Source organism: Rosa chinensis, chromosome 1 (genome assembly GCF_002994745.2).
Source record: "Rosa chinensis cultivar Old Blush chromosome 1, RchiOBHm-V2, whole genome shotgun sequence".
NCBI classification, from domain to species: domain Eukaryota; kingdom Viridiplantae; phylum Streptophyta; class Magnoliopsida; order Rosales; family Rosaceae; genus Rosa; species Rosa chinensis.
Window position 1 is genome coordinate 56,797,276 of NC_037088.1, and position 21,388 is coordinate 56,818,663.

The window sequence follows — 21,388 nt, forward strand, 5'->3', positions numbered from 1 at the left end:
TGCTATACCACCCCACGCATCATCACTATCTGAATTATCTTCTGGGTTTTTAACAACTTCTTCAGATAAGATTCTCTCTACGGTGATTCCAGCATTAGTTGCAGTTTCTACAACTTGTGGAAGAGGTCTTCTAGCTTCATCATCGAGGTGTGCAGACATAATCCAATCATGAAGTGGATCAATGCCATTATCAAGCGGCTCACTTGCAACATGAAGTAGATCTATATACATATTCACTTATTCCATTTGATAGTTACTTTAACATTTGAACTTTTAGCTTCTTTATACTATTCAACTATAGACTATACACTCATAGACTACACAGTAGCTTCATTATTCCTCACTTTTTCAAGATGCATAGCTAAAATTTAATACTCCGTACTCTACACTCTCTTCTCATCATGTCATCCATATATGGTTCCTTGACTTCCTTTTGCAATGTCATTTTGCCTCATTTGAATAATTGAACCTTTATGGCTTTATCTTCTTTCTATTATTCAATTACAGTGTTACAGACATAGTCATAGACTACATAGTACCAAATCTCTCATCACACAGATTTGCATTTAGACTTTTAGAGAATTACTTCTCACCCAAAATCGCCTTATGGGTATTTCTCCGGGGTAAAGATTCGCCTTGAGGGGATTTTTTTCCTCACCTAGATTCTCTTTGAGATGATTTTCTACTCACCTAAATTCACCTTGAAGGGATTTCTCCTCACTCAGATAGTCAGATTTGCCTTTAGGAGATCTCTCTTCACACAGATTTTCATTTAGAGAATTACAGAGGTTTTTTTTTTTTTTACCTCAAATTTTACTGATATTTCTTCACTTTATCGAGGATATATCGCAAATATCTAATATATCGGGGATATTTAACGATGTCGGAGAAATTTCGCAGAAACGGTAAAAGATAAGATATTTACCCCCCTAGATATATCGGTCCGTAAAAAAAAAAAGATATCGGGGGATATATCGGAAATATCGCAGAGATTTAAAACCTTGATCATACCAACCATTCACAATTTCAATAATAAAGTGATAAAACAAGGTAATATGCTGAGCGTGGAGTTTGGGTTTGCGAAGTCGAGAGGTTAGGGAGAGTCGCACTAAATACGATGCCGTAACGGCGTGAATTAACACCAAAGTAGGTAAATTTTTTATTTTTATAAATAATAATACAGGTGTCAGCATTTGATTGGCTTATTTGAGAATGTCAGGCTTAAGAGTTTGCATGGCCTAACAAAAGACTTGGGAACTTTTTTTTTTTTTTGAGGGCAACAGAACACTGCTTTATTGATATAAAATCATACGACCTCAATCGGTCAAGCATGAGAGGTCCGAAGATCCCTTATATTACAGATCGATGATCAAGTAACTACAACTAAAATCCAAAAACGGAATTCCAAAAAAAAACCTAAAATCCTAAAGGAACTGTAGAAAATATAATACAAAATTTAAAAACTCCTTAACCCTACACTGCCTTTAATTGCAGTTGGTGGAGCAATAATATTGACTGTAATCAAAGTCCCTTCTCTGAGTTTGAGATCATACCCTTGTCAGCTCTCCCTCGTAGCTCTGATATGTTTCTGGGGTACGGTGGAAGCAACAGTTCTAGCTCTTGTACTGGAATGGAGAAACAGTGCAGCATGGTCTATACACTTGGATATCAAACTCTTAACAGCTGTTTGTGGGGTATTTAGGATATGTACGTTTTCTCCAACTATACTCGGCAAACAAAAACAGAAAACATCAGAATAGGATTGAGAATTTATTTTTAATTTGATGCAAGGAATGCTCTCAGGGTTTGCTTATTGTGTTATAGGGATTGTAGTGAAGGAAAGGGGACCTGTTTTCTATTCTGCTTTTCATCCCTTAGCTAGGTACTGTAATGGTTGCAATTTTGGGATCCTTTGTTTTAGCTGAGCAAATGTACCTATGGAGGTTTGCAGATTCCTAGTGCATTTAGGAATGAAATTTCAGAATCACTAGCTAGGGACTGACAGAATTAGCTATTGATGCTTGCAGTCTTACTGGAGCCATCATCATCATTGTTAGCCTATATATGGTTTTTCCCCACCAACCTCCGTCTCAATCACAAGCACAAAAAGAAAATAATGGACATGATGTACCAAAAACAGGAGTATGATAGATTCAAATAATGTTGTTGCTGGTATATATTTGCATCGATGCAAATAGTGTGGCCTATATATAACAGCTTAATATTTGAGCTTCTTAGTTCTTTGAAGTGCTTGGTTGACTTGAGAATATTTGATATGGCATTCCTGCTTTGAATTAGTAACGGCCTCGTATTTCTATACTAAATGCAGCATTTAGGATGGCTAGTTCTGCTTGAAATTTGAATTTTCAATGTGGAACAAATTCCCTGCATGCAAAACCATAGACAAGCCTCTACTTTTATATACATCTTTCTAAGAAGGAAAGTCCAGCCCTGGAGATCATAATATAGGCCTATATAACGCCAAAAGAGAATATAGGCCAAAATTGGAATCATTGATATTTGAAGGTCTTTGCCTGCACTTTTCAACAAGAAATAACTACAAATTTTGCACGAACTCTTCACCAGTCACCAAAGTTACCAAACAACAGTTCTTCACTAATATATGCCTCAAGTTCTTGCTGATTTTACTATGCGGTCTGCTTTAATGAATTTTTACAGCGCCATGTAAAGATCCATAAAATTAATATCTGTAACAGAGGATAAAATGGCCAAAATCCAAAGTAGAGTATATCATTTATTAAGCTGCATAATATTCAGAAGCCAAAAAACATCCAGCAGGCCAAATTCATCTTTGTATTGAACAGATCACTCCAAAAATCACCCAACTAGAACTGGAACTTGCTTAATTAATTATATATCTTTGCAGCCTACTATCTGATTCCAGTTGAGGTCATTTGGTTATAGTTAAGCAATCCAGATTTCTTTGGGCACAATCACATGGAAAATGCTCAAGCAGCTAGAACAATGGTGGTCTAATCTTACGTCTAATAGTACGTTAATACTTTTAAAGCTAGCTGATGAGTACTTAAAACAGAACAATGGTGAACCTTGCTACTCAAAATAACACGAAAAAGAAAAGGAAAAGAGGAAAAGGAAAAAGACGACTAAAAGCTTACACGCATGGCAGAATTTGCAAAGATCAGCCTATTCATGAAGTGGCATGGCAAGGAATAACTCGTAAGTAGGCCAGATTTCTTTAGGCACAATGCCACAATCACATGCAAAATTCTCTAACAGCTAAAACACTCTAGTCCTAATTTTACTAAAAATAGTTAATACTTTAAGCTGGCTGATGAATAGTTAATCAAAACAAAGGTGATCCTTTCACTTCAAAAGGAGGAAAAAGAAAAAATACTAACAAACTGGTTTGCCAGAATTTTGGAGGATCAACCGTATGCTTGAAGTGACATAAAATCTCTTAACATTGTTGATCATCTATTAATCTTTGTGTTAGTGGTGCTACTTCATCGATCATGCAGCTCTGTGATGGAGGAGACTGGTCCTTTGCTTTTCCCCAAAGAACGAGATACAGACCAATGATGATTACAGCTGCTCCAATAACACTACAAACAAGAGTGAAAGAGACTAGTCAATCAACCTGTCATGCATATATAGGCATGGATTAATTGAATCAACCAGAGAGAAATCAATACATGTGAGCCTACCTCCCAAGGTACAATTGTTCTGCTAAAACAAAGGAACCCAGGATTGCAACCATTACTGTGGCCAAGGGATTAAAAGCCGAGTAAAAAACAGGTCCCTTTTCCTTCACTACCATTCCCATCACATAATAAGCAACACCAGATTGCATTGCCTGCAGTATGAAATATTAATACAAAGTTCATTAAACTGCATTGCAGTGTTAATTCCAATTATGCAAGTACTTGGGATGGCCAAGAGATCTAAGGCGCCAGACTCGTTTTGGGCCCTCTAGCAAGGGCGTCGCCCTAAATCCAGTTATTATAGTACAAATGTTTACCGATTTAAACATACAGTTGAAACTTTTTGGATTACCTACCCCATAAAATGCTGCTACAAGTTTGATGTTGAATTGTATGGACCAGACTCCACTATGTCCCCTTTCAACTACAAAAGCCAGTATTGCTCCTTCCACCATACCCCAAAAGCATATCATTGCTGTGAGAGAGAGCTGACAAGGGTAGGATCTTAAGGTAATCGCCTGTGTAGACAAAATCCAAATTCACCATCATATATAATTTATGTTTTACTTTTTTTCTTTTCTTGCTGTAATCAAATTCAGATTATTAGAAGTTTAGGACCATTTCCGAGTAAGTAGTATAAGTACAATGAAGTGATTTGAGAGACCAATACTTGCAAAATGACAAACCAAGACCAGCAGAAACAAGCTCCTGTGATAAATAGAGCTCCTTTCACGAGGTCTGCCTGACCCGAATAGCATTGCGCAGATTGATGAGGATCAATTTGTTCTTCAATGGCCCATGGTAGACACAATGAGGGACCTCTAACTAGAGTCAAGACTATTGCTCCCCCAACTGTGATGATCGTCCCCATGACCTTCGCTATGCTGTGCAGTTTCTTAAGGCTAACCTTCTCAAACCTACAATCAATGCATTGTCAATGTACTGTGTCTGTAAATCAGTGTGTGACCACATGAGTATGTATTATTATGAGTTAAACCTAAAAATCCAGGCTAGACAAAATGCAAAAGCAGGCAGCATATTGCACATTGCAGAAGTGAACGTTGCACTCGAATTCTTCATTCCCATGTAGTAGAGGTTCTGGTCAAGCACAGGGCTGCAATGCATGAACAGATAATCAGAATACATCATAAGTTGGACAAATGAATTAGATTATCCTATTTGGATTCTTACTCGAAAAGGCTCAGCAACATTATCTTTCCAGTGATGGACCAAGTCATCGGAGGTCTTGAATTCCTCTCCAAAATGAATGCAAATGGAGCTAGAACAATAGTGGCAATGGCCATTCGGTACACGATGAATGTGTAAGGACTCATTCCCTTCTTTAGGGCAAACACAGAGATTATCGAAAGCCCAGCATACCCAAGCTGCACCAAAATCACTGCTAACACAAGCTTTGTCTGGCGGATCAACCCCATAAACATTTTTACTGCTTCTATGTATTGTTGTCAAGCCCTTGCAGCCTTGGCCTAGCAAAAACTTGATTCATATAGAAGAGGGCCGGGAAAAGAGGATATTAGTAGCTATTTCCAGAAACACAGCTGGAAATTATGAGGTTTATTTCGATTAGGAATGATCTCATAAGATATCGACGAAAGTGGTAATGAGACAATTAGGATAATTATTTACTTCTATGTTTTGTACACGTGGTTTTTGGGTTACATTTATCCACCAATTCAACTGCTTCAAAACCAAACTAGGAAGAGCTAAGAAAATGGTATGCAATAACGTCTCTTACAGCCATTTCTTGTAAAGATTATTCTGGAAGCTCAGAGTGTTTATTGTTGGGGGTCAATGGCCACAAATCATTTAATTCGCAATCGAATGGTACATGTTAGTGATTCATATTGCAGCAAGCTAGTTCACATCCCCAGTTTGTTACCAATTCTGAATGATTAGGAACCACCAACACTGAACAAATGTGATACAGCATCAGATCCTTGCTAATCCTACTTCCCAAAAAAGAGAGAAAATTGAGTTGAACAACTGACACGGTAGTCTGCGTCCAATTTTAATTGCAACCAAAACATCCCACCAAAAGCCCCAATTCACCAATAATTCTCGACTTAGGCTTAGTCCAAAAAGATATGTATGAATAAGGTCATTAGCAAACCATTTTTGCTGATCTAGTCCAACTCCGAGCACAAAGTTAAGCTGGATGAATTCGATATTTTACAATGGATTACTGAACTGTCCAAATCCAAACTAGATTTAATTTAAAAACTGATAGCCAAATACCTGTAAACATCCAAAAGTTCAAAATCCAAATATACCCAAATTCCAGTCTATAATTTACTATAGGCATTGCTATCCATGGATCAAATCTCAAGCTACCCTAAAACATTGATAGGATCAGGAAGATTCTCATTTCAAGATGGTATAGCAACTTCATTTCCATAGATACGCTGAAGTTCACGGCTGGCGGCTTGGAATGATGCTGAGAAAGAAAGGCAATGAGGAAAATCCATGAGAAATTTTCACAGATCGGTAAAAGTACATGCTGGGGATACTATATTTCATGTTTATATTGAACAGGTCACAAAAAAATCATCTAAAATTCTGCATCACCTTTCCAGACGCGGAAGTTCTTCTGATTAATCTGAGACCCTGTCACATTTTGGATGGCATCAAAGAGCATGTCCTGAGGAGTGTTCTTCAGCTCTTGAACTACTGCATAGATGGTCTTTCCATTCTCAAAGTAGATGTGATTATTGGGATGTTTGGTCTTGGCACCAGCATGGCGCTCAAAGTCATAAGCATTAAGAGGCTGAAAGATAGAATTGTATTCATGAGCTAGGTTATGAACCTCAGATTAAAATAATAATAAAAATAATAAAACCTAAAAAAATGAATTATGTCTTTCTCGATCATAACAGAAAATAACAAGAGTTCACTACCTTTGAGTGATTGCAGTCAGCACAAGAGCATAGATACCCAGTCCCTTTGATAATTCCATCTAGGTTTTTCTGTGAAAAATAAAACAAGTCAACACAAGGAAACTGAACAGTACAGAAAATTGCTTCACCTAAACAAACAAAAAATCAGAGTATTCAAGGGTAAACAAGCTTACCTCCCGTGACCAGGAAGAATACTTCACAGGAATACCATCAAACATACCAGTTGACAACAAACTTTTGACATTCGAAGGAAAGTTGTTTGGAGGAGCTTTCTTAGTCTTTGGCTCTTTTACTCTGGGAATATTAACAGTTTTGGAGTCAACTTTCACAGTGTCATCTACATGTGCATCCATCTTCGTCTCAACAGGATGATCAGAACCTCTCACACCAGATTCTTCCGATGCGTGAGCTGTTGTGTTCTGATTACAAGTCAACAAACCACAGCTACTGATGATCCCACCAGAAGGGTTTGTCTCAGATTCATCATGGAAACCACCAAAGGATATGGTATTGCTCTCATTCTTATTGTAACTGTGACTCATAGGTAGATCTCTATCTGATTTATCATAAGGAGGACCCATTGGCAAAATATTCGAATCAGCCTTGTCATAGGTCAGACCCATTGATATGGTGTTATCAGCATGCTTATCATAGGTCGGAGCCACTGAGATCAAATTATCGTCTCCTCTACCATATACTGGACCCATAGAAATGAAATTCTCATTCACTTTGTTGTACGAGTTACCTAATGATATGAAACTGCCATCTCCCTTTTCATATGACTGACCAATTGACATAAAACTTCCATTCTCCTTCTCAAAGGGCTGACCCATTGATAACATACGAGTGTCACCCTTGCTGTAATTATGAGCCATCGATATGAAAGTGTCATCTCCCTTGCCAAAAGTATGACCAACTGAGATGAAATTGTCATCTGCCTTATTAAAAGTAGTCGCTAATGAGATAGCATTCTCGTCAGCATTGTAAGGTGGACTTAATGAAATGATGTTTTCATCACTCTTGGTATAGGTAGTACGCATTGAAATTGTATTATTGTCTCCCCTTCTGTAGGAGTGCCCCATAGATGCAGACACGGCATTTTCAGAGTCCTTAACTTCATTGACTTTCACTTTTCTGATTCCACCAAAACTGAGACATGATGAAGGATCTTCGATGGTGTGGGACATTGACAAATCCACTGACTGATCACTGCCATATTGATTCTGAAACCCTTTTCTTCCAAAATTTATAGTTCCACTGCCAAGAGACTGAATGTTTCTATCAACTAAGTTAACTGTCCGTCCAGGCTCTTGTCCAAAAAGGCGGTCAGTGAACTGCCCTGGAACTGTCTGAAACCCAGAAGTGTTATCCCACGGGGCAACGGCCAAGTTTGGAGCTCTTGACGCTGGCCTGCCATCAACAGCCTCCATTGCTTGCTTCTTGTTGTTGAACAGATCTGGTCCATTGGCATCCATATACCATGGGTGACCACGCTTTGATTCTACCCTGGAAGAATTATCACAGCCCATCTCTCCATCATTTAGACAGCTAGCATCTCTTGGAATCCAAAAGCTTTTGGGTTGGAAAGACTGCCAAAGAAAACCACCTTTTTGTAATTGAATGGCAAATGCTAACATCAAGAAACAGCCTAGAAAGAGGAAATGAGATTCTAAACACAAGTATATTCAAGCTCAAAATCTATTTAGCAAGCACGATTCTGAGCTCAAACTCTATTGCTCTTCTAACCAAGACCACGAAGTGAGAATTGGCTTGGGAAGTTGTGTAACAAACTCTCAGATGAAAAAGTTACATCACGCAAACAATTTTAGCCTTATTGTCTTTATGATACATTACAACTCCTACACTTTTAGGTGATAAATAAACTTTTAGATGACGAATAATCATCTAATTCTTACGAATAATGTAAAGTTGCAATGATACTTCACTGGTCTGGAATACGTTGCAGGTGTCTGATATTACTATCACTCCACATAGTTGATCACTAAAATATCAAATTTACAATATTTATAGCTGCTAGAGTAACTAAGCCTCTCCTTTACTTATACAGAGCAATTCTTTCAACTATATCTCTCCAAATATTTGACATAAGCTAATAACTAATAAGCCTTATGCTTTACAGCCAGATAGCAGACCATCAACATACTCGACAAAGAAACCATTGTTCATATACAATGCATGTTGTGCTCATTTTGAATATCTCAAACCAACTCACTGGATATGACAGAACAATATCCGGGTTTTCCATTTGACATCAGTCAACACACCATCGTCTTTCATTCCATGTTAAAAGCAGTCATAATCTCAAACAAGAAACAACTAAAGCAAGATCAAATCTTCAATATCAATAGTTCAATACTAATCTTCCACCAGATATGCACACACACACAAAAACAGTAAGAAACAACACAGAGCAAAACAAGCAGTACCAATATTGATCAAAACCCAGATAGCTCTCCTCTCAGAACAACCAACATCAAATCAAACACCCAAAATCCACCACCTTTAAAAATCTCAATCCGGCTTCACTACTTCCAATTTCCATATCAATCAGAGAGAATTATAAAGCATACCATTTTGAGAAGAGGCTCAGTAGCCGCTCCGACACCGAAAAGCTCAGCTTCCCCACACTCCAAACTCCAACTGGTACACTCTCTCCAATCCTACTGATACAGACAGAAGCCAAACTCACACCATGCAAAGCCCAAACTCCAGTCCCAGAGCCTCGGCTTAATCAATCAACACCCTGCAAAAGAAACCCTTATAGAAATTGAGATTCAATCGCAGATGAAACGCTGTGTAATGATAACAATAACTCATAAATACACGGAGCTCAAAACGATGAGAAAACTCATAATCAATTTTCAACAACCAATAAATACACGTACGAAGATATGAAAATGATAAACAGAGCATTGGGGGAAAACCCTTGAGAATTGAGGAGTTGAGAGAGTGTTCGATCGAGACGGAGTTACCTTCGCCGGAACGGTCATCGGTGGTGTTTTCCCGCGCCGGAACAATTTCTTTTATATTTTTTTAATTGAAAATATAGGGAGAGACAAGGACTTGTGTGTCATAACTTATAAGTGATGTGAGGAACTGAGAGCTTGGGTTTTCAGTGGAGCAATAGATTGCGGATGGACTTCCCCACCGTTACCATTTATGTCTGCTTCATCCTGACCGTCCACTTGTACATTTGGAGACATTTTGGCCCTTGTGGGGCCCCGTGGGCCACGGCGGGGTGGGTTTGTGCCGGTTCGAGAGTTGAGTTTTGCGAGGTGACAACTTCTAGCTTTCTCGTGCAGGGTAAAGTTATTTCGGTCAATAATATAGTGATAATGTTAAGGACCTAATCAATAATAAATATTTATCATTATCATGGGAATCATAATACACGTGGTGGTCTGAGATTATGTGATAATAATTTCTCTTTCGTGTAACGCACGTAATTAAGTAAATAAGTAGAGGAAGTTCGTCCATATTTTTTCAAATCAATTCATTGTTTCTCGATTAAGTACTTTTGCTAGAGACAGTCATTAATGATATTACAGCACTGTAGCTATTGATTTATGGTGGAGTTTACCACTGATCATATATATACTTTCACGATACAATTGGATATTTGGTTTAGCGAGTTGGGCGGTTTTATTTTTTTCGTGCAACTCATGAAACCTAAATAATAGATATGGTTTTATATTTATTCAATTTTTTTTATTGTTTCTTGAATTTGCCCTATTCCTTATGTTACCTTTTCCTATTTGATTGAGATTTGTAGGCACAATTTGGATTATGAAATCGTGTTGTGGACATATATGATAGTTACTCTCGTATCATGAAAGTAAATAGATATTTTGTATAAACGATGTAAAAGCCACTAGAGGAAGGATGGGGGCTACCCCAACAACCTGGTGACTCATTATGCCAATCTTATTCCGTAAAATACCTCCATATAGATCTCCATGATAATGATAAATATTTATTATTATCATGGGGATCATAATATTTATCATTATCATGGTGCTCAAAACATACACTTCTTTTTTAGTCCAATAAATATAGAGAGTAATCACTTCCTGAACCTATTTAAGGAAAATAAGTTTGGCTGAGTTCAAACGTTACTAATTATTTAATAAGGTTAGGGGTAAATATTCATCCAAATACTTTGAATCTTTCTTCAATTACTTAATATTCATCCAAATACTTTGATGGCACGTTTACTTATTTGGAATGGAAAATAATTATAAATCGGAGACAAGTGGAATGGGAGAAGAAAGGAATCGGTATTGATTCCGGATGAATGATTCCTAAACTCATCTCCCCCCTTCGTAATCGAATTCCTGAGTATTCAGGAATCGATTCCTGATAAGGAGGTGGGACCTACATACATTCCAATTCCTTCATGTGTTAGTAAACGCATGAATTCTTTTACCCGGAATCATTCTGATTCCTTTATGTGTTAGTAAACGCATGAATGTTTTTACCCCGTAATCATTCTCTTTCCTTCTAAGTAAGTAAACGTGCCCTGAATCTTTCTTCAATTACTAAGTCCAAAAAAAATTTCTAGTATGGTATGTTGAGTATGGTATGTTGGTAGAACATCAACATCAGAAAAATGCTTCCAATTCCATCTTTAGGATAGAAGTATTTATTAAAATTCAATTGGAATTTATTACAAATTGAAGTTCAGAAAAAAAAAAAAAAGGTAAATGGATGTGGATGGTGCCTGGATCGAGTCTTATAGCATTCTGCACGGATCCACCTACACGGGCCTAGATCAGCCCACAGCGTTTTTGGGCCCAATAACAATGACAGTTTAATTAACCTATACGTTCATCCTCTTGTGCGGTACTGATGTTCCTGTTTGTATTTCATGTTTTCTACCGACTACTTTGGTTTACACATTCTAATCAGATCTCGAGTTACCCAAGTTTAAGTAACCAATTGATATGACATGGTAACATAAGTGCTTAAAAGTTTTTGTTTTGCACATATTTTTTTTCTTGTATTTTATATATTCATCACTTAGAATTTGGAGTTTAGCTCTCGAAATTTTAAATTCTTAACATTAGTCATACAATGAGAAAAATTTTATACATGTAGGATACAAATGACAAACAATTACATGGTGTATGCAATTTACATATACAATTTAGGAATCCAAAGTACATATTGCCTTGTTGACTCCCCTTAATTAAGATAGAAATCTATTATTGACTAATTAGAATTTTGCATCCATACGCATAAACACCAAAACTATAGTAAAAAACCTGCATGAACTAAAGACCTTGCTATTGTAAGTTAGCAAGTAAAATCTCACCAACTTTCGAGTGAGTTCCCAAGTACTTCATCCGAAAATTTGGTTGCGCAGGTGCTATGTCTAAAGTTCTAAGCAAGCAAAAAACCAGTCATAGAGAAATTTATATGATGTAAATCTATTGATGTGATATGTGCATGCAACCTGGTCATATTAGGTCATGATCGATCAATAGTTTTGGATAAGTTAATTGGAAGATACTAAGAAATGAAAAATCAACTTGATTAAATGTAAGTTGACAAGCTACCAAGCCTGGCTTTATGCAGCACTTGTTTATACTTCTTGTTCAAAACGCGGACAATGGTATTTTCACAGCTCATTGTCAAAATCAGCAACACGTTCATGTTATTTCCATAGTCCATACTCGTTTAGTTTTACTGTGTTTAATGAATGACTGTCCAAAACAAACGATCAAGTTAATTAGTATTAATTAAACGATTTGCGCAGTAGAATTAGAGTTATGTTGAATGAATTAGTTTCGCAGAGCTAGTGCAAAGCTAGAGTTTATAATATGTATGTGTACATACGATGATAGAAAGTTCACTATATATATGGGATCATTATACAAGAGATTGAGTACTGATCAAAACTTATATACTTAATTATATGTGCATGTGTATTCTTTCGTTATTTTCCCCGTGTATACACACATATACATATTTATATTGGTGTGGGCTCATTATACGAATGATGAAAGGGTAGCTGATCAAATTTCTTACATAACATGTAATGTTCTTACAATTACTAAATTGGAACATGTTGTTAATATTAATATTCAAAGCATGTTGGAATAACATGGAGTGTACGGATCAACCTATCTAGCTTATATATTATACACATATTGCCTAAATAATGTCTCTAACTTGCCAGAGTATTACTTAGAAAAAGCTTTATAACTACCTGAGTGTGATAGAGGTACTTTGATATATATGCAAGAAGAAGAATAAAGAAGCTAGATTGCAGAGCCTAGGCAATTGTATAGTTGACCAGGCATGAGCAGCTGGTTGTTTTATTTTCTAATTTCCATGTCTAACAAATAAAAAAATAAAAAATAAAAAAATAAAAAATAAAAAAAAGGTTCTTGACCCAAAGCACTAAAATTGGACAAAATTATCCCACTTATCCCACCAACATATTTTTATTTAACAAATTACATATAAGTTATTGAGAAAAGATGACTTAACAAATATATCATTTAAAGATTGAATTAAACATATAAGGACTAAATCTTACAAATAAGGACAATTTGCTCTCCACTTGTCACATGTCATGAGTTAATTTACTTTTTTATCTTTAACTACTTTTTTTGACTTCTAATCCCTTTATAAAGATTAGGGAAAATGATCATTTACCCAATTTTAGGCTAAAAATTGCCCACTTGCTCCACCAACTGTTTTTTAACCCCATTTACCCAAAACACTCTAAGGGATTATTTCCCATTTACCCAATTAATTCTTTTTCTTTTTTTTTTGAGACTTTTTTGCCCTCTCCTTTCTCACTTAGAGAGAGAAGTCACCCTCCACCTTGCTGTGCTCCGGTGACAAGTGGCCGGCGCGGTCTCCGGCGACCGGCGACCGGTGACCGGTGACCGGACTCTGGCGAACGGTGACGGGGTTCCGGCGACCGGTGACCGGAATCCGGCTATTATTGCCCCCCAGTAATCATATTACTGTCCTCCAGTAATTATATTATTGCCTCCCAAAAATCATATTATTGCCGTCCAGTGAATTGTATGAACTCCAAAAACCAAAATGAATACACTACAGGAACAATTGATCAATTTGTAATCATATTACTGCCCTCCAGTAATCATATTACTGCCTCCCAATACAAAGTCCAATGTCTCTACTGCCTCCCAATAGACCACCAAAAATGCACATTTTTGTAGGATTCACAGATAATTTGACTTTAATACACAGAAAACAACATGTAACTTATCAAAACACCACACTATAGTGATCCATGTCCCTCGTATCAAAGTCTACTGGGGGCCAATAATGTTTCTACTGCCCCCCAGTAGACCATCAAACAAACCCCACATTTTTTTTAGTGGGGGGCACCCATGCTTCTCCAGCCTGATTCCGGCACGATTCCGACCGGACTCTTCTCCAGTCTCTCACCTGCAGCCCTTCTCCGACCGGTCCTAGCCCCGACGTAGCCCATCTCCAGTCGCTCACCTGCAGCGCATCTCCGACCGGTCCCATCTCCGCCTTCGTCTTCCCCAGGCCCTCTTCTCCAGTCTCTCACTTGCAGCCCATCTCCGACCGGCCTCAGATCGGTGATCCGTGATTGAGGATGGTCGGCACCAGATCAGTGATCGGCACCAGAACGGTGTTCAGTGATTGGCAGAGGTCGACGAAGATGGGGCTTGGGATGTGCTAGCCGGCGCCGAGATCGAGGTCGACGAAGAAGATGTTGAAGACGTGGTCGCCACTGCCGGCTAGAGAGAGAGAGAGAGAGAGAGGAGGTGGAGATCGGGGGGAGAGCGAGAGAGTTTGGGAAGGAGAGAGAGACTGAGAGGAGATGGATGGGTTTAAATTTAATTAATAGGGGCTAAAATGTCAATAGATGTTAGATTGGGTAAACGAGGTTAAAAAACTCTTGGTGGAGTAAGTGGGCAATTTTTTGCCCAAAATTGTGTAAGTGGTCACAGCCCCTAAAGATTAAATCTTGCAAATAAGGACAATTTACCCACCACTTGCCACTTGTCATGAGTTAATTTACTTTTTTACTCTTAACTACTTCTTTTAACTTCTAATATCTTAATATTGCCTTCTTTTTTCTTTTCTTTTTTAGAATAATCTCTCATGTTACCATGTGTCAATAAGATATTTACAATTTTAACATTTATGCATGGATAACTAAATCTTAATTATTTTCTTTAATCCAAACTCTTGCTACTACACCCACTGCACTCATACTCGTCCAGTTCTGCTACTGCACTCATCATCGCCTAATTCTACTACTGTACTCATACTCATCCAATTCTGCTACTGCACTTGTACTTGTGTTCTGCTACTGCACTCATTATCGCTTATTCCTGCTATTGCACTAGTTCAATCCTGCTACTGCACTCATACTCGTGTAATCCTGCTACTGCACTCATCAATCATCATCGCCTAATCCTGATATCCAATATCACCATTCAAAACTAACTCAACCAACTTCCAAACTACCATCATAATAATAACAATTTGGCAAATTCAAACATGCAAGTTCATGTAATCAGGGAATCCCATTTTCAATCACATCAACCAGGGACATTCAAACCCCAACCAAAGCAACTATAATTCACCCACAAACTCCAAGGCCTTTTCCAATAAAATTTCAACTCACCTTATTTACAGTAACAAGAAATGGACCTTAAGCTGTTGTCCTCACTTCACGACAAGAACACAACAATTCTTGAGAAATTTCATTCTCCTCAGTTTCACCAACTCTGTAAATTAAACGTATCAAGCATCAGTTCTCATGCTAACAGTAAGAATCGAGCTAGTAATAACCTAAGGAAACCCGAAATCAACACCATGAACAATTATTCAAACAGAGACTATAAACACCCAAATCCAACTTCCCCCAAAACATAATCGAATTCAAAATCTATCTACACTAGCATGTAGAGCTCAGAGAGGAGATTAAGTTTCATACCATACATGGCTCAGTCTCTACCCGAATTTGTCAGAACATTCCTAAAAAGCTCGCCTGAAAGCTTGAGACTTCCCACTTCGATTCGACTTCATCTGAGCTTCTCTGTGAAAACTCGAACCGTACACGTGATCGAGACACCGATACCATTCGAACATTGGTGGTCCTCCTCCGCATCACAGCCGGAATTTGCAAAGAACCCGCCGAGATACTCAGAGCTTTCGAGCTTCGAATAGTCGTCGTCTAACGTCGGGTCGAGAAATTAAGGACATGGATCACACCGCTGAACATATGGTTCGATCTCTGTCAGGTAGATCGATTGGGTCCCTGATCTGCAGAGGTTGCAGCCGAGGTAGGGCTGGAGAATGGGTCGAGGTGTTGAGCTATCTTAATGCTTATCTGTTTTGGGTTTTCGTTTTGGGTGTTAGTATTTGGTCAGTGGCATACGCGTAAATATTTCATAAAACTGAGTATTTTGGTAATTTTCCATTAGAATTGGGAGTTAGACTTGCATCATTTGGCTTTTGGGCCTGGGCTTATGTCCTTATTTGTATAAATCTTTTTTAAAGTGAGTTTTCTGTGTTTACATCTTTGGTCATGTGCTACTATGTAATTTTCTAATTTTTATTCCCCCTAACCAAATTCAGAGAGAAATGGCAACTTTGCCCTTAACATAATTAAGAAACCGCAACCACTGTCACTCATCTCTCTTTCATCCCGATCTCACTCTCTCTCTCTCTATCTCCCCCGTCTCTCCTCCGACAAGTCTCTCTGTCTCTCCTCCGTGCCATCTCTCTTCTTTCTAACGACGAAACCAACCTCAATCCACCACAATTTCCTCTTCTCCTTCCTCTCTAGCTTCTTCTTCTTCCTCTAGTTCTCAAATGCGGCAAACCACCCAAGAAAGGACTCGATCCGGCAAGGACCTCAGCTCCGTTTTGCAGAACCACTAGCAGCAGTCGTTTCAGGCTTAGGCTCTGGCGACCTGTCACGGCCAAATCTGTGGTTGTGGGGGGAATCTAGCTTTGAATCACTTTCCGATCAAGTGTGGTGCTGGAGGTGGTGGTTACCAGAAGCATCGGGCTGCTGTGGTGCTTGTGATGGTCACCGGAGTACGTCCGGGTCTCTGTCTCGGCGGTCGCATTCGTCTTGAGACTGATACGTCGTGAAGAAGGTGATGGATCTCCTGCTCGATTCAACTCAGATATCGACTTGGGTGCCCAGAGCATTTTCTGGGTGCCCATATCAATTTTTTTATTTTAATTTTATTTTTAAGTAATGGGGCAGAAGGAAAGAAAAAAAAGTTTTAAATGTCTATCAGGGAGCGATAGATGTCTATTGGAGGGTAATAGACATTTTGAATTGATGTAATCTCCCCGTTTTATTTTTCTAATTTTAAGAACATTAGTTCATATTCCTGTGACCAAAAGTTCTATTGGGGGAGGGGGGCGAATATACGTCTATTGGGAGCAATAAACCTTTCCAGCGACCTATGAGATCACCGACGACCTCTTTTGGGACCTCAGGTGAGGTTTTCAGAAAAGTCCAGCGGGCGACAGCCTGTGACCCGAATCCGGCAACAGGTGACTAGATTCCGGCAAAGTCTCCTATGGTTTATCTCTCTTCCATTTTTTTCTCTCTAAGTAACAAAGGGTGAGGGTAAAATAGTCTTAAAAATAAAAAACTTAATGGGGTATTAGGGAAGACTTCCTTAGAGTGTTTTGGGTAAGAGATAATTAAAAAAACTTAATGGGGTAAGTGGGAAAAAAAATCTCTATAAATGGGATAAATGGACAAAAACCCTAAAAAAAAAAAAAAAAAAAAAAGACTAACAAATTAAATAAGACTAGCTAGCTAGTTGAATTCTAAAAAACACTAATTTTCTCAATTTAGACTAGCTATTGCATGCGCTAATTAACAAGCTACTTTTATATCGATCATTTTCAAAGCTGGAAAAGTGTTTGCAAAGAAAAAGCCCCATTGTTGGACTTGGCGGAAAGCTCGTCATCATTTTCGCAGAAACAATGTACGTAGCAACCCCATCAACAACTCCATAATTGATTTCTGGTCATTGAGACTACTATGAAGTAGCTGAAAAGAGATATATATAACTTTGTAAGTAGCTGGGAAATATATATACAATCTAGTCATCTTTGACTCGCGAATATACGTCTATTGGGGGGCAATAAACGTCTATTGAGAGCAATAAACCTTTCCAGGGACCTATGAGATCACCGACGACCTCTTTTGGGACCTCCGACGAGGTTTTCAGAAAAGTCCAGCAGGCGGCAGCCGGTGACCCGAATCTGGCAACTGGTGACCAGATTTCAGCGGCCGGTGACGGGGCTCCGGCAAAGTCTTCTATGGTTTATCTCTCTTCCATTTTCTTTCTCTCTAAGTAACAAAGGGGTAAGGGTAAAATAGTCTTAAAAATAAAATATAAAAATAAAAACTTAATAGGGTATTAGAGAAGACTTCCTTTAGAGTGTTTTGGGTAAGAGATAATTAAAAAAACTTAATGGGGTAAGTGGGAACAAAAAATCCCTATAAATGGAGTAAATTGACAAAAATCCTAAAAAAATAAAATAAAAGACTAACAAATTAAATAAGACTAGCTAGGTAGTTGAATTCTAAAAACCACTAATTTTCTCAATTTAAACTAGCTATTGCATGCGCTAGTTAACAAGCTACTTTTATATCGATCATTTTCAAAGCTGGAAAAGTGTTTGCAAAGAAAAAGCCCCATTGTTGGACTTGGCGGAAAGCTCGTCATCGTTTTCATAGAAACAATGTACGTAGTAACCCCAACAACAACTCCATAGTTGATTTCTGGTCATTGAGACGACTATGAAGTAGCTAAGAAGAGATACATAGAACTTTGTAAGTAGCTGGGAAATATATATACAACTTAGTCATCTTTGACTCGCAAAGTCAGACTCATGGTTTTGGCTTTCTATTCACACATTTGAGTGGAAATGAAAGTAGCTAGCTAGCTAGATCGATGATGATGAATATGATGATGATCATCATCCTGATCCACGTCAGAATTAGATAGATAGATGCACCTTATAATTGGCATCGATCGAGACTTTGAGTTGCCCCCAGATTGCAAGGCACGTAAAAGAGAACAACCTTTACACACGATACGCCACGTACACCCTTTAATTCTTCACAAACCAAACTAGGGCAACTACTAGGGATCACATTCTGATTGAGTTTCCTTAGACATCCATCCCTTTTAGAGAAGCATCGTATATTAGTCATCGCTTCAATAGGAGCTATCCCCTAAAACTAGTCGATCTCTATTGGGAAAGTGGGCAACCACAAAGGTGTGAGGCCGCACACGTTTATAGACAGCGGATGATCAAAAATGCATGGTCATTGATGGTTGAAAATTCAGGGATTTTATCGATTTTATTTAACTTTTACTTTGTTATTCTCTACTATAAAATTTAAATTTAATAGTTGAATTTCTTATACACAAGGGAATCAGGAAATCACCATACTCGTTCACAGTTATGTCCGACATCTATCTATATATATAAACACAATAATTTTAATTATAATTAAAATATTCTCCAATAAATGTCCTTAATAAACTCCATATCTATACTATTATTAAGAGAATAGAGTTTGCTCTCCAAAACTGAATTTTTTTACTAATTTAATTTGTATATATTAAAAAAATATGAAATATAATTAATCAATAAGGATAATATGGTAAATTAAAAAATAAAGAAAAAAAATTTAAAAAAAAACAAAACAAAAAATGTGATAGTTGTACAAAATTTTTTTCCACTATCTTTAACTTCTCTCCCCGCACAATATAGTGGGTGGGCTCTCAGTTAACAAATGTGTTTCAACCATCCGCTGTCAAATATGAATTTGGTTCCAACAACTAAAATGACCTTAGCACGTACGTGCTTGCATACGTCACTTCTAGTGTTAAAATCTAAAAGCTAAAAAAAAACAAAAAAAGACAGACAAACACGTTTCCTCGGAAATTTTCTTCTTTCCACATGTATAATTGGGCGTACGAAACACACGTGATTCAAGCCATCATTTGTGCTCATTCACATGCATGATACCTTTTTCGTTTTTTCTTCATTCAAACCGTAGCATGTCTAATTCATGTGAACCATTTCCAGCAAAGACAGGATACTTACTATTCCAGGCCAAATGCTAAGAACGGCTGGCAATTACCTCGATACTAGGGCACAGCTGACCCCTTAGTCCTTTTGTTTTATCTTGATTAGTCACTATAGATTTTTCTGCTGACTCATCCTTGAAGCTTCCTCTTTCATAATAGAACAGAGCCAAGATCTGGAAGGATAGAAATTAAGCAAGAAAATGTGAGAGAATCTTCTGGAAGTTGAAGATTCCTGGAAAAAATGATATTGACTCACTCTTTCTAGCTCACCACAGCAGACTTGTTCTGCTGTGTAAGCCAGGTGTCATGCTCACGCCGTTAGTTGTTAACTTGTTTTATATACCAATTTGTTGGCTTTTTCACACTAAACAAACAAACAACTAGTTAAAGCTTATTTTTTTATTTCCTAAAATTCCCTCTTACACTACTCTCTGTTTTCTTCTTATCCGATAAGAGAAACGAGGTCTTAATTGTCATTCTGATCAGATATGTCAACTATATCTCACTGACTAACGTACACACCAAGTTAAAGCACCTCCCTTTATTCCCTATAAATACCAAACCCCCTAAACTCCAGTGTTCCATTCCTTTGCTCATTTCATTACATAACCCAAAAGAGTAAACTACCCTCCTTCCTTAAAAGCACCCCTTTTGCCAAAAAGTTCAGAACGTCACCATGAAGAGAAGCATCACAGAGCTCGATCACAGCGTAACCATGGCGAATTGCTTGATGCTGCTCTCTCGAGGCAACGACTACGACTCGTTGATCTCCACCTCATCATCTTCCTCCCCCAGCCGCGTCTTCGAGTGCAAGACTTGTAATCGTCAGTTCCCTTCGTTCCAGGCGCTTGGAGGACACAGAGCGAGTCACAAGAAGCCGAGGCTAGCCGGAGGAGACGGGTCGAGTTCCGACAGCCAGTCGTCTTCGCCGAGCAAACCCAAGACTCACGAGTGCAACATATGCGGGTTGGAGTTTGCTATAGGTCAGGCCTTGGGGGGTCACATGAGGAGGCACAGAGCAGCCGTGACTGATAATAACAATCATCACCAGAAAAATAACGGAGTACAATCGAATTCTATGATGGGTTTGAATTCTAATCTGGGCCAAGTAGTTGTCCCGGTTTTGAAGAAGACGAATAGCAGCAGGAGAATTTTGTGTTTGGATCTCAACTTGACGCCCTTTGAGAATGACATGGAGATTCTTGGAATAGGGAAAAAAACTCCTCCTCTTGTTGAGTTTATTTTCTAGATAGGTCATAGAATTTGAATTCATTTTGTACTGTAAATCATCACATAGACTCATAGAGTTGCCCAGGGATACCGTATACGGTACGATGACTACGATCCATTTGTATTTGTTCATTACAATTTACATACAATAAGAGAGATTATTTTCACGCATAGGCTTTTTTTTATCTTTTTTTTTTTTTTTTTTACAGAATATCATGCATAGGCTTTGTTTAGTTACATCTTTGCTTTCTTCAGTTAAATGGGTTTGACTTTATAGTTTTAGTTTATATAATTGAAGAAGATAATGATTAAATTGATCTGAAGAATAACTAGTACTGATTATGAGATAAATAACTAGTTAAATAGCTAAAGATGGAGATAGTATTCAATGCACTTATGTGCAATTGTATCAATATGAATAGACTACTGGATA

The 21,388-nt window shown here is 37.9% G+C and overlaps 3 protein-coding genes across 3 annotated transcripts; 1 reads left to right on the plus strand and 2 right to left on the minus strand.

Moving 5' to 3' along the window:
* Positions 1–3,276: 3,276 nt before the first annotated feature.
* LOC112170403 (WAT1-related protein At2g39510) lies at positions 3,277–5,242 on the minus strand. The gene is made up of 6 exons (XM_024307673.2): positions 4,875–5,242; positions 4,681–4,797; positions 4,354–4,600; positions 4,040–4,201; positions 3,687–3,835; positions 3,277–3,584 (listed from the first exon to the last, which is right to left on the minus strand). Exons 1-6 carry the CDS (start codon positions 5,123–5,125, stop codon positions 3,440–3,442), a joined length of 1,071 nt encoding a protein of 356 aa, XP_024163441.1. The 5' UTR covers positions 5,126–5,242; the 3' UTR covers positions 3,277–3,439.
* A 547-nt stretch (positions 5,243–5,789) lies between these two features.
* On the minus strand, positions 5,790–9,728 carry LOC112182637. The gene is made up of 6 exons (XM_024321147.2): positions 9,592–9,728; positions 9,190–9,362; positions 6,772–8,187; positions 6,599–6,667; positions 6,270–6,468; positions 5,790–6,138 (listed from the first exon to the last, which is right to left on the minus strand). The coding sequence occupies exons 2-6, from the start codon at positions 9,190–9,192 to the stop codon at positions 6,071–6,073; spliced, it is 1,755 nt and encodes a 584-aa protein (XP_024176915.1). The 5' UTR covers positions 9,193–9,362; positions 9,592–9,728; the 3' UTR covers positions 5,790–6,070.
* Positions 9,729–20,291: 10,563 nt separating this feature from the next.
* Positions 20,292–21,126, plus strand: LOC112194784 (zinc finger protein ZAT12). Its single transcript, XM_024335017.2, has one exon. It carries the CDS (start codon positions 20,402–20,404, stop codon positions 20,972–20,974), a length of 573 nt encoding a protein of 190 aa, XP_024190785.1. The 5' UTR covers positions 20,292–20,401; the 3' UTR covers positions 20,975–21,126.
* The last annotated feature ends 262 nt before the right edge of the window (positions 21,127–21,388 follow it).